At 43.5% G+C, this 15,109-nt stretch overlaps 1 protein-coding gene across 3 annotated transcripts in view; it reads right to left on the reverse strand.

The window, feature by feature from the left end:
• TGFB2 (transforming growth factor beta 2) overlaps positions 1–15,109 on the reverse strand; it is an 82,882-nt gene that overhangs the window by 20,238 nt on the left and 47,535 nt on the right. For all 3 annotated transcript variants that reach the window (XM_060091429.1, XM_060091427.1, XM_060091428.1), the window contains one exon: positions 11,188–11,351. In XM_060091429.1, the coding sequence (XP_059947412.1) occupies positions 11,188–11,351 (164 nt within the window). The remainder of the gene's footprint in view (positions 1–11,187; positions 11,352–15,109) is intronic.

The raw sequence follows: 15,109 nt of genomic DNA on the forward strand, positions 1-15,109 counted from the left end.
TCAAAGACATTTATTGAACATCATCTATGCACCAGGTGCTGTTCTGTGAGATTATCTCTAGAGGTAGAGACAAGACCATAAACAAGATGAAGATGGAGAAGATCAAGTATAGCATGTGACAAGAGTATGGAGGAGAAATGTGGAGAACAAGGACGGGAAGTGTCGGGAAGAGGGACCCTGAGATGTCAGACAGGTTGGCTAGGAAGGTATCTGAGCAGGTGACATTCGAGGAAAGATCTGAAGGAAAGAAGAGAGGGAGCCTTCTGGAAAATGGCAAAGAGCACTGCAGGCAGAGGGAACAGCAGCCACAGGCTTTAGAAGAGGGTGAGCCCAGGGTGTCTGAGGAACAGCAAAGAGGCCAGGATGGGGGAGCCCCCTGAGTGGGGGAAGTCACGGCTGGGGAGGCGAGTGAGCAATTGGCCAGGGAAAGCCTCAGAAGGCACAAGAAGGCCTTTAGCTCCTACGCGGAGTGAGGTAAGAAGCCACGACAGGGCTCTGACCAGGGAATTTGGATCGGACCAACCTCTCGGCAGAGATCGCCCTCACTGCTGTGTTGCAAACAGCCTCGAAGGTGGCCAGGGTGCAAACAGCAAGACGAGGCCACTGCAAAAGCCCAAGCAAGAGACAAGAACCCCTGGGACCAGGGTAGTAGCAGCAGAGATGTGAGAAGTAGTTGGATTTCAGTTCCATCTTTTAAAAACTGCCATTAAATAGGAAAATCAACTTAATTACTTTATATGTTTCTCTTATTTAGAACTTTGGCAGTTTTAAAAAATCAATAGTACCTTTCAAAAAATCCAGATTTGTCCCCGTTGAAGGAATTCTCAATTATGTATTTGTAGGCTGTGAACACAGTTCTAGAACCCAAAGTTCCCCCAAAATATTCTGATTACTCTTGCTATCAGGAAATAAACACATAACCTCCCTTGGAACAACTTTTGCCCTGGTGGAGTTATAGAAAAGTTGACAGACATTTACAAGATGGAAATAAAACTACTGAAATCAATCCAGGAAGCAGGTATCAAGCCTAATTGTGTGGTGGTGAGGCAGGGAGAGGTAGTTATGGGGCCAGGGATGAGGTAAAAAGACATCCCCACTGGGGTCAGTCACTCTGTAATGGTTTCTTCAAAAAGAAAAGCAAGACACATCACAGCCCCCAACTCATCGCAGCTGCCCTTGGAGATTTTATACAGCAAAGACCCAGAATGCTAACACCATGGCTGTTCCCATAATCCTGCTCTGTTCCACTGATCCCCGGAAATGGGTCAGATGACACCTCATCCAATCAGAGATGAATGACATCATCCAACCAGAGACAACTGACATCATCACGGAGTAGTTTTATGATCACAAACCCACTCTAGGGGAAGTATAAACCATGTTCTAGATGACCAGCAAAACCCTGGTGAAAATAATCCACGCCTGACGCAGCCAACGTGCCAGACACTTTACAGTTGTGTTCTCCTCACAGCAACTCATTAGACAAGAACTGTCAACCTCCAGTGGATGAAGAAAATCTGAGGCTCAGAGAGCTGAGTGATTTGGAAGACCAGAAAGCTACTAAATAAAAAAGGTGAAAGGGCTGACTGGCTGCAATGTTCCTCTTTTTCCTACCCAGAGCTACTCACCAGCAATTAAATGAGACCACCACACACAGAATGAGTTGAAAATATTATCTAAGAAAGTCCTGAAGCTAACTTCTGGGGCAGCCACTGCAAACCCAGGACCCGCAGCAATAGGGGCTAAGATGAGTTTTCATTACTAAGAGATTTGGAGCAGATCGTAAATTTAAGAGATTGTTTCTGATAAAAGTTCAAAGTCAATGCTTTGGAAACAATAATAATCATAATAATAGTAACCACTGAGTCGACTAATATTGTGCTAGGAGTTTCCATGCATTCTCTCCATGCCTTACAAAATCCTTGCCAAGTAGGTGCTTCTATCCACATTTTACTGATACAGAAATCATCTTGGTGATGTGACTTCCTCAGACTCCCCAAGGGGGAAAGCCACACCTGGAACTCACACTAGCCCAACTCCAAACCCTGGACTCCTCCTACCAGTAGGGCAAAGCAGTCAACAGCATGGCCTTTGGGGCCAGACTGCCTGCATTAGAATCCTGGCACTGCCTCTTCCAAGTTGTGTGGCCTGGGCAAGTTTCTCAACCTCTCTGTGCCTCCGTTTCCTCATTTGTAAAATGAAGATAATAATAGTAACCACCTCATAAGGTTATTATAAGGATTAAATGAATCAATCTTTATAACGCACTTAGAATAGTGCCCAGCAGACAGTAAGCACTACATGGGTTAGCGATAATTCTCAACACGGTTACTGAGCCACGCTACGCAAAAGAACAGAGAATTATTAGTTACCATTGCACGATTATTAACATTTCTTTGAATACAGTGGGGAAGGACTACTGTTCACACCATTTTTGGGGTCCTGTCTACTCACAGCGTTCATAGGCTTTGGGTAACATCATAACCTAATGCAAATGACAACCATCCAATTTCCTTACGAGGCAAGCATGTCATTCGATCAGTTTGAAAAAACCTGAGATATTAATAGCCTTGTACAAACAAAGTGTTTATTATACCTCACGGCTTTTTTTAAAGTGGGTCACTATACCTCGTGTGTCTCCAACGTGGTGCCAGAGTTAGGATCAGTATTAAGGGGTTTGTACATTGTAAAATTCTGGACAACAGGAGCTCAGTATAAATTTTTTTTTCAGTAGAACTTTTTGCAAGTCAAATATAACAGACAGTCAGGTTTCTTGGCTGACCCCTTTATATTTTACACACCCTTGGGCAATATGAGAAATGAAAGCTGAACTCTGTGTATGTGTGCATGCATGCGCGTGTACAATGGCACATATACGCATGTGCATGCACACATGTTTGGGATTAGGAAAAGGTTAATTTTCATTAACCCCACTAGTGCTGTGGCCCTTGCAATGACAGGAACCTTACCCTTCATTTTGCAGCTTTAGAGTCCCTTAAAAAGCAGGCCAGGGCTTCCCTGGTGGTGCAGTGGTTAAGAATCCGCCTGCCAATGCAGGCGACAAGGGTACGAGCCCTGGTCTGGGAAGATCCCACATGCCGCAGAGCAACTAAGCCCGCGAGCCACAACTACTGAGCCTACGCTCTAGAGCCCGCAAGCCACAACTACGCACCTAGAGCCCATGCTCCGCAACAAGAGAAGCCACCGCAATGAGAAGCCCACCTACCTCAACAAAGAGTAGCCCCCGCTTGCTGCAACTAGAGAAAGCCGTGCACAGCAACAAAGACCCAGTGTAGCCATAAATAAATAAATAAATAAATAAATAAATAAATAAATAATAAAAAGCAGGTCAAGGTCATCTACCTTGAATTATCACTGTAAAGCCTTAGGGGTGTGCATCGTTTAAAATCTTTCACGGAGATGAGATACAATGTCCATTAAAAGTAGCTGGGGATTCGCTCCTCCACACTAAAATCTTTGTTTACTTATTTTGCTCCATAAACATCATTTCACTCTTTCACCCTCAAATCTGAAAAATCATTTCATATGGACTATACAGCTTGAAGCCAAAGATAAATAGATATAAATGACTTAGGATTTAGCCGCTGTTTTGTATAGCCTTGCAAGGGATCTCTAAAGATGAGATTTCATCACATTTGACAAACCCATTACTGCACAAGTGCAAATCCAACTAGGCCTTAAAATCCAAGGATTGGGAATTCCCTGGTGGTCCAGTGGTTAGGACTCCGCACTTCCATGGCAGGGGCACAGGTTTGATCCCTGGTCGGGGAACTAAGATCCCGCATGCTGCACAGCACAGCCAAAATAAATAAATACATCCATCAATCAATCCATCCCAAGGATTAAAGAAAGAGGTCAGAAAAAGCAGGAGGACAGATTTTATTTTACTTTTGTTCATCACAGGTCTGATAGAGTATTCTGTAGAGGGGGGAGTTCCTTTGTTAAGGCAAAGGTGACTTCAACTGAAGCTGGATGTCCTACCTCTACCAAAATAAACACCACCATTGCCCCTCTTAAGTCCATGGTCAGGAAATCTAAGGTGCCTTGGAAATCCACAGAGCTTGTTTCATCCCAGCACGTTTATCTTCTACTGATTAATAGGGAACTACCAGCAGACTGTATTCTATCAAGATCTGACACCAACATTTGTGGCCTCACACCAGCCCCATGTGAGAAGGTGCCATTTTTCTCCTGATGTATGATGTATGAACCCAGTATATCGCATTGCCTCCCAGGGAGTTCTTTTGCATGGTTTTTTTAGTGGTCTCAAGCTAATAAATTAATCGAATGATAATCTGGCAACTGACTTTGGCAGGTAATTCTGTAGAGAGCTCTTCCTCTTGGAGGAATCGAAGACTTAGAAGTCAAAATCTAAGAGATGACGAGGAAGGAAGGGAACTAACTTAGGTTGACTGCCAACTCTCCATCCGACAGTTATATACACTGTTTTATTTCACCCTTACAATAAACAGCAAGTGAACTGGAATTATTAAAAAAAAACTTGGATCACAACGCCCATACCAGTGAACACTACACCATGCTGTCTCATTAAGGGTGACAAGTGAAAGAGTGAATAAAAGAAAATGCTGTGCATAGTAATTAGCCAAACCTGCTCCTATCTCAATCTGATGCATTCAGATATTCCTGCTATAAATATTGTTGGGCTCAAAGAAATCTCTTGAGTCAGGCACATGGTGTATTGGAATTATCTGCCTGTCCACCCAAGGAGTCCAAACAAGATGGCAGACTGCCTCCAAATTCTCACAGCTCCCTTTCTGGAAGGAATGAGTTCTGAGGCATTCCTCTGGATTCTCCAAATTTTGTTCTAGGAGTCCCTTGGGTATATCTCTATTAGTGGAAAGATGGTACTGTTGAGACACCATTTATACGTCTGTTCCTCCACCAGAGCCTGAGCAACTGGAAGGCAGAGTCTGAGTCTGATTTCTCTCTAGATGGCTGGCACCAGTTCTGGTGCCAATGCTAGGAGGTGTTCACTTGGAGTTTGCTAACTACGACACCATACAGTGGGTTAGTGTGGCAGATTAAAGATGGCTGCAACTTCTTTGACACTCCTCCCATCAAGAGTTGGGGTCTATTTCCTTTCCCTTTGAATCTGGGCTGGGCTGTAGGTCATTTGATCTATAGAATAAGGTGAAAATGATGCTCTGCTAGTTCTGGGCCTTGTTTTTAAGTGGATTGGCAGCTTCCACCTTGGACACTTGGCCCCTTGAGCCTCATGTAAAAAGCCTGACTACTCTTCTGGGAAGACTGCTTGGATACATCCTGAAACCATTTAGAGAGAAGGGGGGCTCAGTCATCCCATCCAAGCTCCAAGCTTATGAGCAAACTCATCACAGATCTTCCAGACCAGACCAGCTTCCACCTGAATACCATCAAGTGACCCCAGTCAAAGTCACATGGAGCAGAAGAACAGCCCAGCCAAGTCTTGCCCAAGCTTCTGACGCTTAAAAGTCAATAAAATAATTGATATTTGAGGCGATGAAATTTGGGGGTAGTTTGTTATACAGTGACTAGATCATCAAAATATTACAAAGGTACAAATCTTATTATCCTAGAGGTGGTAAAGTTTAAAAAGGAACAGTAAATAGGACCACAGAGAGAGAAAACAAATTTTTGGTAACCAAAGGGGAAAGGGAGTGGGGGAGGAATAAATCAGGAGTTTGGGATTAACACACTACTATATATAAAATAGATAACCAACAAGGACCTACTGTATAGCACAGGGAACTATACTTGATATTTTGTAATAAGTCATAAGGGAAAAGAGTCTGAATAAGTATATATATATATATGTAAAGTATATATATATATACATATAAAAGTATATATATGTATATATATATATATATATATGTATATATATATAACTGAATCACTTTGCTGTACACCAGAAACTAACACAACATTGTAAGTCAACTATACTTCAATTTTAAAAAAAGAATTGGGAAGTAAGTGTGAAAAGGATGTAAGTTGGTGAGAGAAAGCTAGAAATAGCTGGGATTTCCAAGGCCCTCTGAGGTCAGCACCCCTAAACATAAGTATTTTTTGGTGGTCTCCCATGGCCACGAGGTCATGGGCACTCTTACATAAGTTATTAATTTCTTGGTGCTTCATTTCTTTGCTTGTGAAATTGGGGACTTAGCCCCCTCCAAGATGGCAGATACCCTTGCTCTTGTTGGTGATACTCAATTGAAGAAGATTCCCCTCTCCTATTTTTTTTTCCCTCTCATAACTCTGGGCATGATTTTAATCATAAATACAAGCACAACTTAATCAGAGAAAGATGTATTCCATTTTCCAAATGCGCTGAGAGCTCTACTAAATATTATTAGGTTCAAAAGCATTCCCAGAGCACTGGAGCTTTATCGGAGCATATTTCAATAAAGGTTGCCTTCGTCATAAATCTCTAGAAATATGGTAAGGGTCACTCCTATTTGGAAAAATTTTCAGTTTTCCTCTTTTTTGTCCTCTTTCCCTGCATATCAGAAGGCTTTATCCCTTTCGTATTCCCCCTGATACTGGTGTACATCTGAAGTCATACTATGATCACACCAGTATATGCTCTTTAGAGCCTGTTAACATAACAGAAGTCAGAGGTAGCAGGAGGACAGTGCGGTTTTATATTACCACCATTCATCACAGCTCTGACAGACTATTCTGTAGAGGGGAGAAGAGTGAGAGTTGCCTTGCCAAACTAAACATGATTTCCACAGAAGCTCGGGTATCCTGACTCTCCCAGGCAGGGAGAAATCAACAGATGCACAGCCCTGGACAAAACTAACTCTGAACACACTCCCGGAAATGCTATCTTAGGTCTTTCTAGCCTGGGATTCGGACTCTAGAAAGAGGACCCATATACATTTTATGGGACAGAATGACCCCCAAAACTTGGGATATGCCTTAAATCTGTGATTCCCAATGGAGAATGGAGAATGATCATATCTGAATCATGAGGAGAGCTTTTCGAAACCACATCTGTCCAGAGGCAAATCATTTCCTCTCCAGGGAGAATCAGAATCTCCAGGAAAGGGACTGTGGACAGGCCTTGTAGAAGCTTCCCCAGGACATTTAGAGGTGGGGAAGCACCTCCTGCACTCACATGTGAGCTTGCGCACACGTGCACACACACACACACACACTTCCCCTGCTTAAAATCGATGTCCTGAGGAATCTTAATAAATCATCCATACAATCATCTAAACACCCTGAAAACCTATTCCTAGTCATCCTATCTCTCTTCCTCTAGGAAGTAGATTGTCAACCATGTGTCCAGTAATACAGTAGTCAAAGGGAATCTAGAAACTTCAGAGGCTTTGTTCTTCTGAATAGTTGAGCTCTCCTCATAGCTACAGATCTGCCCATTTAAGCACTGAGTATTTTATTTTTCAAAATAACATTTCAGCAATTTTGCATAGAAAACCCTCTAGTACCTTACAGCACGTGTTCAGTTACCTGAATATAATTGAGCCTCACCTGCATAATTGAAAGCCGTTATTGTAAGCATCAATGTCTGTCCTGGGACTTGAAGAGGGAGTTTATCACTGAAGGCCACAAAGAGTTCCAAATGCATGGAAGGCAAGAGGCAAGTTGGAGAAGAACAAGCCAAAAATGGGACTCCAAATAAAAAGGCCACAAGCAGATGTCAGAATCCAGATAGGATGCCACAGAGATAAAGATTGGGTTAATTACAAACAGGATAAGATTTAGGCAAATTGTCCACACAGTCACTGCATTCTATGACTTGATCTTCTGGGCCAGCATTATTGGGGTGCACAAGCAAACATCTCAAGTCTAAAGGGTCATCTCCTCCTGTCAGAGTGTCTTCCCCCAGCACTCCTTCTAATCCAGTGCTTCGAATTTCTTGTGGTCCCAGACAGGACCAAAGGCTGCCTTTACGGTGAGTCAGCTGTGTGTGTGTGTGTGTTGTGTCTTCTGTGAGGGTGCTCAGGGATCTCTCTGACTCACTACCTGGACTTTGACTGTGTTTCAGGGGGTTAGATTGCTGCATAGCTGAGCTCCAGATAGATAAGGAGATGTTATTCTTCCTTATTTTCTTCTATAACTACCTCCTTCCTGGATCCCGTGTTCAGGGTCACTGAACAAGCCCAAGGTCATGTTCTCCATACGATGAGCTTCTGTTTTGGGCTGTATCTTTTCCAATTGGGGGGCTTTAATTGGAGCAGAGCCTGCTGCTTGTGTCATGGGGTGGTCAAGTGCTGCAATAACCTCTGGGAAGGTACACATCCACTGAGGACTCACTGAGGTCCTCTAAATTACCAGCCTCCAGGGACAGATCCCCTCCCGGAGATGAGATGGCCTCTGGGAGGAAGACAAACTATCAGTAACCCGCTATCAGAGGCCACTCCTCGGAGCAAGGTCAGGAGCCAAAGAATAATGGTGATTTAGCAGCTTACGTTACAGGCAACAAAACCTAACAGACCTTGCCTTCAATGAACTGAAGTCACGTAATTGAAACAGGGCCAGAGAGAACAATCTATCTGCACAGAGAGGCATGTACGAGAGACTTAATTGAAAAAGAAGAAAAAAGAGGACGGGGAATAATGTTTTTGTTTTTATTTTTCAAATCACCTTGCAATATCTCTGGCTACCTCTGATCAAGCTGCTTTTTCAGAGAACTCAGTCTTTGCTTTCCCCCCTAATACAACTCCACCCTCTGGCCGGCCTAGTTTCTCTTATTTTTCTTCTATTCTGGCTGATATTGAGGCAAAGAGGTAGGGAAGGATTTGTTACAAACAGCAAATGTGGCGAGGAGTGTGAGTGCTTGAGAATCAGAGCTGGACCTGGATCCCAGCCCCACCTCCTCCTAGCTGTGTGACCCTGGCCAAGTGACTTAATTTCTCTGTGACTCAGCATCTTTCTCTGTAAAAAGGAGAAAGAATCCAGTAGTAGAAAGAATATTTGAAATGAGTGAAGATGGTCTAAAGGTACGAACTTCTAGTTGTAAGATGAATAAGTTCTGGGGATGTAATGTACAATATGGTGACAATAGCTTGTAATAGTGTATCAAATATTTGAAATAAGAGAGTAAATCTTAAAAGTTCTTACCACAAAGGGGAAAAAAACGTGACTATGAGAAGTGGTACATGTGAACTAAACTTACTGCGGTGATCATTTTGCAATATATACATATATCGAAACCTTATTCAAGGTTGTACACCTTGAACTAATACAACATTATATGTCTGTTATATGTCAAAAAATGAAACAAAAAGATACTTCATCATGCAAACTTCACAGGAGAGCTATGGATACAAATGGAGGCAATACTTATAAAGAGCTTAGCAGAGGGGCTGGTACACAGAAAGCCTACACTGTCTGATACTCTTAGAATGCGCATTAAGATTTTAAGGTCTCCACGGAGAGGTCCCTGAGGATCTAAGCAAGAACTACTTTTCATGAACACACATGTAAACTGGTACTTGAAAACTGTTTTAACAACTTCAAACTCATTCTCAGAGATTCCATGTACAATGCTTATTTGTGTGGGAATTTTTCCATTTTCCCAATAAATGCAAAGAAAAGTTTTATCCAGATTACCAAAATTTTACAGATGTTTACAATCCAGGACAATTAGAGGTCTCCACATGCAGATGTCAATTCCTTTCATTCCCTCAGGAAGCACGCTTTTTAGTCATATTGTCTCACATGCCTCCTCCTTAACGTTGGAGTTCTCGGGTCTGTTCTTATTCAGTCTCCCTCTACATACCTTCCCTGGAGGGCAACACTCTGCCCTAGTCTCTCCTCACCTCCTGGCACTGAGTACCATCTCTTTGGTACCCTCAACAGGCCCCTTCAAAGGAGACCCTGTTTTGGCACAAGTGGCTCCTTCTGTCAGGAATGACCATCCCTCATCCTGTTTTAACAGATGCTTCTTGAGGCCCCACCGAAAACGTCAAGTCCCTGGTGAAATCTTTCCAACTCTTCCCTCTACAGACACTGTTCATACGACACTATGACATATTCACTATGACCTGATCTGCCTCCCTTGCCCAACTCAGGGCTTTCAGAGCAGTGCTTTCATGTGTATCAGATCCCCTAAAGATCTTGATAAAAATCTAGATTCTGATCTACATTCTGTGCATTCTGATTTGGTAAGTCTGGGCTGGGGCCTGAGATTCTGCATTTCTCCCAGCTCCTAGGTAATGCTGATGCTACTGCCCAATAACCCATGTGAGTAATAAGCTGTTAAGAACATCTCTCACATCTCAGTAACTTGGTATCACCATCATCATCATCATCACCATCATTATTACCATCACCATCATCATCATCATATCATCACCATCATCATCATCATATCATCACCATCATCATCATCATCATATCATCACCATCATCATCATCACATCATCATCATCATATCGTCACCATCAGCAGCAGCAGCACCATCATTATTACCATCACCATCATCACCATCATCATCATTATATCATCACCATCATTATCACATCATCATCATCATATCATCATCATCACATCATCATCATCATCATCACCACCATCATCATCTTTTGACACAGCTGCCTAGCAACTGTACTTAGGGAGATGAGATATCAGGGCTGCCTGAAATCGTGGTGGACAGTGGTGAACAGAGATGTGCATCTGGTGTGGGATGGACTAGAAAGTGTGGGTAGAATCAGAGAGGAAAAGGAGGCAGGATGAGGTTAGTGAAGAGACAGGAGGTAGCAAAGAGAGGAAGAAAAGACAGTGAAAAAGATGGAGAGAGAGACAACAGGAAGGAAGTGACGAGGGAAGAAAAGGAGAAAGGGATGGCCATCAAATGAGAAAAGAAAGGTAGCTGACTTCCCTCCTTGGGGTGGGACTGGTCCTACCTCATCTGACTTTACAGAGTAGGGGGTGGACTTCTGGACTTGAGCCCTCCCGAGGGTGGGCACTCTAGCCATTCATGCCCAGAGCTTCTCCCCTTCACTCTAAATGTTCTGCCTTCCTGAGCAAGTGAGGAATGAACTGTCACTGTGAGAGGAATAATAAATGAGGGTCTATGTCATTATTATGCGTGTAGAAAACGGCGTATCTCAGTTCAGAGAATCTCAGTCTGTAGGAAGTCCTTTATCCTAAGACTTCAAACTGATTGTCCATTCAAACAACCCAAACAAAAGTTACCTGATACAGTTCGATCCGTTGTTCAGGCACTCTGGCTTTCGGGTTCTGTAAACGAAAGACTCTGAACTCTGCCTTCACCAAATTGGAAGCATTCTTCTCCATGGCGGAGACGTCAAATCGGACAATTCTGAAGTAGGGTCTGTAGAAAGTGGGCGGGATGGCATCTGTAAAAAGTTAGGGCAATCATTCAAAATGATAAAAATCCATTGTTCTCTCACAAAAGACCATGCAGCATGAGATAGTCTTAAGAAACCATACGGGAAATATCTACAGAATGATTTCGTTTCCAATGGCCAATTTAATATCATTAACAATTGAACCAGAAAAAAAAAATAAACATCTGCATTTGGTTACAGGAGCAGCCGATTAATAGGGATTAACAAACCACTTCCAACTCCATTTGAGGCTATAAAGTTAACCCTCTCCTTTGAAAGTTGACAGAGTGGTGGAAAACCCTAGATGGTTATAAATTGGAACAAGTTCATGACAGTGGATGCCTGGAGAGATCCGTCGGGCTTGCGTACACTTTCGTCAGTTGTGCCAGGAAAAGAGCTCCTAATGGCAAGCAGTTTGCCCATGTATTTTTTTTCCTTGAAATTTTGGCACTCAAACACTCTGTTCTCTCCAGCTTCATGGACTGCATCTTTTTTGGCTTTGATAATTTGGTCTTTCACACACATAGGACCAAATACACCCTCTAGACAAGTTAGGGTGAGGACATTTGAATAAATATACACAGATACTGGCTATACCAGGCCAGTCTTAAAATTCTTTATTCAGCATAAATGTCCATTGGTGGGAAGGAATCCTAGCTAATGAAGAGAAAAATAATCAACCCAAATGCCTTCTGTTCTGAGCCATGAAAAATACAGAGATGCAGAAAGCCCACAGCAATTTCAAGTTCATGGACTGCTAGAATTTTGCTGTTATTTTGTAGTAACCTGTCATTGCCTTTGAATATGCAACTTGAGGTTACCCCCAAACCAAAGCAGGTCCGAATTCTAACCCCATACTTCATATACAACACCGATTTATTAAGCACCTACACTGGGCAGACCACCTGTTACAGGTACATTCCTACAGTATAGGTAGAATAGGTATATTTCTACAATACTCTTCCAAAATCTCCTGCAAACTTACTTTCATTATTCTGGAATGTTCCACCCAACTCTGGTGGCTCCATGATTTTCTACCCCCTCCTCAATTATGTCACTTCATTGCTACATAATCATTCATTTTTTAAGGCTTCTTACAAATGTTTTTATTACTTCATTATTATGTTTGCTTATTTTGTTTCCCCATTAAATTTTAAGAATCTTGAGGACTAAACATATTTTCCAGGTGTTTCTTTTTCCCCATCTACCTAGGACAGGGCTCTACACACATGGAGTTCACCAAATATCCACTGTTTACGAACCTGGTCATCAACAGGAGTCTTGAAAGACTCAGGCATCTAGCTATTGGCAAGACCAGCTTCTTATTAAACGAGTGAACCATCCTGCTGATCTTAAAATAGAAATAAATACCTTTTGTGATTTCCTGGGAAATCCATGCCCTGACAATTACACTGAAAAAAAAATGCTAGGAACACACCAACATTTCCTCATCTTAAGAACTCTGAACATTTTTCCCTCATAGAGGCTTTTCCCGATCCCTTTCCCATGTCCTGTGGCTGCTGGAAAGCAGCTCATGGGGAAGTGGTGAATTTCAAACCATGCTCTGCTCGATGACTGCTTCACAAAGGACTGTGTGAATTGAAGCTTTGTAGCTCAGAAGCCTCAGAAACAAAAACAAACAAGCAAGCAAACAAAACCCCCCAAATCTAAAGCACCCACGTTTCAGAGAAAAGAAGGTATTCATGTGGACACGGGGATGGCCCACTGCATCACTACCGTGAAGTACTTGGTGGACAGTTTCAGGCAGACAAACATTCACCCGGCCAGAAAGGTTTGGGGAGCCCCCTAGCTTAGCAATTTGCAAAGGTAGCTGCAAGAACAAACTGACCTTTCTCTCCACTGGAACGTGCCCAGCCCAGGTGATTGGACAGGCTTGTCCCATCCTGATCAGCTCAGCTGAAAACAGTCTGGGGGCCCAGGTAGAGAGGCCTGGAGAGGGCTGGGGCCAGGCCTCCTGGATTCACACACTCTCTCGTTTGGCCAGAACCTTCCACAGGCCTAGTGGCTGCATTCAAGTTCGCATGGCCTCCCCATTAGACAGCAGAAGCTTCAAACATGCTTTGAAAGAGCATCCTGAAAGCGCAAAGCTGCTTCAGTGCATTTCCTGTCATTAGCAAGAATAAACATCTCATTGGTTTTCTCCCTCTTATTGGAACCCCCTTCAGGCCCTTCAGGCCTGTGTTACTTACACAGACACCCATCATTCACACCCGCCAACCCCAACCTTATCCTTCCATCAAGTTTGTAAATCAGTGCTCTTGAGATTTATTTTTATTCTCTTTTGTGTTTATTAAACTTTGAACAATTTTTTTCCCTTTCTGGTCCTCTGCCCATAAACACACTTTCTTTTTATGGCCGCTTTGGACCAGGAGGTCAATTTTGTTTCTCCTTCTTCTAAGCAAATCATCCAATGATCCTGTCCTAGGCTTTCGCGCTTTGAAAGGGTGTTTGCAAATATTTACAGGAATCGCTTGCTAGTTAAGTACGTTGTTCTGCTCTGCTCCCTGTACCCTGGCAAACAGCCCTCCTTCCTTCTGGCCATTATAACCATTTTGGCTGTTTCAACTGCCTGATAATACAAATCCACAGTTTTGGTTCTTACTTTATAAGTCGAAGCAGTTAACACAGGAGGTGAAATGGCAGCTGAGCATTCCCCACCAGCATGTCGGCTTTGGTCTTGTGACCACAGTGAAGGGACCAGGCCAGCAGGACACAGCAGCTTTTCCCACACCCCTGCTCCAGCACCCGAGAATGGGAGCTCACTGGATAATGACTGGTAACTAAAGAACTGACTACCACCTCTAAGGGTCAGCCCCAGCTGTCCCTGGCTTCCCTCTGTTATGGGTCACCAGTCCCCTGCCTGGCTGAGGAACTTGAGCGACTTGCCAAATATCCTTACATTTGGGGGAAAAACTAAAAATCACAGCAAAGTGCCGGGGCCTAGCCTGTGACCCTGCCCTTACTTCATAAAGGCTTTTGGACACCTGGTGCAAAGAGCTCAACGTGGCCCCGCTACACCCAGCCTGGATGCTGAGGCTCGTTTCCTGGGCTCGGAGTGGCTGGGTAGGTAGTTAATGGCTTGGGCAGCCCTAATCCGCCCATCCAGCCTTGGAGGGATGTAGCTTTTGTTCTCCACCTTCTCCAAGAACTCATTTCCCCCTTTGGAATGGGACATGTCTCTAAAGGCCTCTGGAATTCCGATCCAGTTCCTACCCCATTGCCAGGTAGTTGGGGACTTGCGTTTGACCTTTGCTAACTTGCCCACTCTCATCCTAGTTGGCGCCCTCCTCTCGATGTCTGACCCACTTTTATCGGTGCGGTCAGATGCACTTTCCTTTAGCCCTGAGGATTTCAGACCCAGGCTTGTTCTCATCCTCCCCTTCCCTGCCGCCCACTGTCCCCTGTGCCTTCCTCTCGTGGAAAAGCTTGCACATGGGACATTCCAGAATGCCACCCAGTGAGTGGTATTCCCCTCCCCTCAACCCTGGCCACACATCCCTGCTAAATCCCACTCGGGGGAACAGACAGAGGAAACAAAGAAAAGGAGGAATTCTAGCTACTGATTTACAAAGTAATCATGTACAGGATGCCTAAACCTGTGATAGCATAGGATCACAAGCTACTTTTATAAGCATTCTAGGTTGACTTGTCTTCTCTTCCAAATTATTATATATATATATATATATATATATTTTTTTTTTGCAGTACGTGGGCCTCTCACTGCTGTGGCCTCTCCCGTTGTGGAG

The sequence above is a fragment of the Mesoplodon densirostris genome, chromosome 2 (assembly GCF_025265405.1).
Source record: "Mesoplodon densirostris isolate mMesDen1 chromosome 2, mMesDen1 primary haplotype, whole genome shotgun sequence".
NCBI lineage: Eukaryota > Metazoa > Chordata > Mammalia > Artiodactyla > Ziphiidae > Mesoplodon > Mesoplodon densirostris.